General features: G+C 37.9%; 1 protein-coding gene across 1 annotated transcript in view; it reads left to right on the top strand.

The window, feature by feature from the left end:
* The window catches only part of LETM2 (leucine zipper and EF-hand containing transmembrane protein 2), a 67,732-nt gene that overhangs the window by 34,489 nt on the left and 30,987 nt on the right, over positions 1 to 2,256 (top strand). Inside the window, exon 4 of the mRNA XM_007934991.2 lies at positions 1,619 to 1,756. Coding sequence (XP_007933182.2) covers positions 1,619 to 1,756 — 138 coding nt within the window. The remainder of the gene's footprint in view (positions 1 to 1,618; positions 1,757 to 2,256) is intronic.

The raw sequence follows: 2,256 nt of genomic DNA on the forward strand, positions 1-2,256 counted from the left end.
GTGTGCATATATCTGTTCTTGTCATGGCTCTCACTTCTTTAGAGTATATACCTAGTAATGGAATGGCTCGGTCAAATGGAATTTCTAATTCCAACTTTTGAAGGAATCACCATACTAGTTTCCACAATTGTTGTACCATTTTACATTCCCACCAGCAGTGTATGAGAGTCCCAATGTCTCCATGACCTCGCCAGCATTTGTTATTTTCTGTGTTGTTGAACTAGTTGCTACTAGTGCTGGAGCAAGATGGTACCTCATTGTTGTTTTGGTTTGCATCTCTCTAATAGCTAGTGATCGTGAGCATTTCTTCATAAGTTTGTTGGCCGCTTGAATATCGTCCTTGGTGAAGTGTCTATTCATTTCTTCTGCCCATTTTTTAATTTGATTGTTTGTCTTTTTGTTATTGAGGTGTTGGAGTTTTCTGTAAATTCTAGAGATAAGTCCCTTGTCAGATATGTTATTACCACATATTAATAAAAGGTCTGTCTTGAACATTATGCTCTTTAAAGAACAATCTATATGGAATCAAATTGACAACAGTGAATCAAAAGATTAGCTAGGAACCTTAGGGGGTAGCGAGTTTATGTTAACGAGGGAGGAATAACTTAGAAAAGGGAGGTGAGAATGGTTGCATAGCTAGAAAAATGTAATCAGTGTCCCTAAATTGTACATGTATAAACTGTTGTCCTTGTATATGTTTTATTGTGCATTTTCTCAACAACAAAATAAATAAAATTTAAAGGAAATAAAAAGAAATACTGGACACGATAGTATCTTCTTGTTGTTGTTGTTATATGCCACCGAGTTCGACCTGACTCATAGCGACCCCTTCTTGGATTTCCGAGGCAGTATCACTACGGAAGGAGCTCTGGTAGCATAGTGCCTAAGGCACTTGACTGATAACCAGAAGGCTGGCAGTTCAAACCCACCAGCCACTCCTTGGAAGGAAGGTTGGGCAATCTACTTCTGTAGTGATACTGCCTCAGAAACTCAAGGAGGGGTAGCTATGAGTCGGGTCTGACTCGACAGCACATAACAACAACATCACTGTGGAAGTAGATTGCCCCATCTTCCTTCTGAGGAGTGGCTAGTGGGTTTGAACTGCCAGCCTTCTGGTTAGTAGTCAAATGCCTTAGGCACTATACCACCAGAACTCCCAGATAGTACCTTAAGAGTGTATGTTTAATTCTCTTCTATGTAGTACTTTGTTCATATGTTTTACCACTGTATTGTAATTAATTGTGTCTGCTTTTTACTTAAACTTTAAGCTACTATGTGGCAGAAATAATTTCCTACTTATCTTTGTTTGTATAGCAAAAGCAGGGTTGACTCACAGCAGCAGTTGGATCAACTAGCAGAGGGTATTTTGGATCTGTCAAATGTTTATGATTATTGTACTAGGGAGAACTAAAAAGTAGATTAGAAATAGAAGTTGCATATAGAGCCTCCTTTTTTGGGGGTCTGATTATCATAAAACCTATCAAGTATGGCTGAAAATAATATTATTACATGAAATAGGGATGAGCAATAACAAGGTGATTGTTATTTTTCTTCCATCTTTGTCTACCAAGTTGCAGTCATGAAGCATTGATTAACTTTTTCTTATTCTACTACCCAGGAAGAAAAACAGAAAAAGAAAATGGCTGCAAAGTTGGAACTAGCAAAATTTCTTCAAGAAACAGTTACAGAAATGGCAAGGAGAAACAGAGCCAAGTTGGGAGATGCCTCTACACAGTTCTCATCCTACATACAACAGGTGTCAGTCTTTCATACAATACCAAACAACTTCTGGGTTAGGGGTGATATGAAAAATGCATGTCATCATGGATTTTCCAGATTAATCTCAAATTTCTGAAGTTGCAAATAGCTAAGTTATAAAAATACAACATTATTTATATTACAGATAAACATAAATTTTATGTTTGGGTAACCCACTGTAATAATTTGCAGAAAAGTCTATCTCAAAGCAATGAACATGTTGAAGACATTGGTAACTTCTTGGAAAGAACAGTAGAATTAGAGTCAGACTTTTGAATTACTCCTGATACTTCAGTTGATTTAGGCAGTCTTTAGACAGATTTCTTTACCCTCTTGGTAGTACAGAGTCCATTTCCAGACATCAAATGTTGTTGTTGTTATGTGCCATCGAGTCAGACCCAACTCACAGCGACCCCTCCTTGGGTTTCTGAGGCAGTATCACTATGGAAGTAGATTGCCCAACCTTCTTTCTGAGGAGTGGCTGGTGGGTTTGAACTG

Source organism: Orycteropus afer, unplaced genomic scaffold (genome assembly GCF_000298275.1).
Source record: "Orycteropus afer afer isolate SDZICR_OR568_19922 unplaced genomic scaffold, OryAfe1.0 scaffold00024, whole genome shotgun sequence".
Lineage (NCBI taxonomy): Eukaryota > Metazoa > Chordata > Mammalia > Tubulidentata > Orycteropodidae > Orycteropus > Orycteropus afer.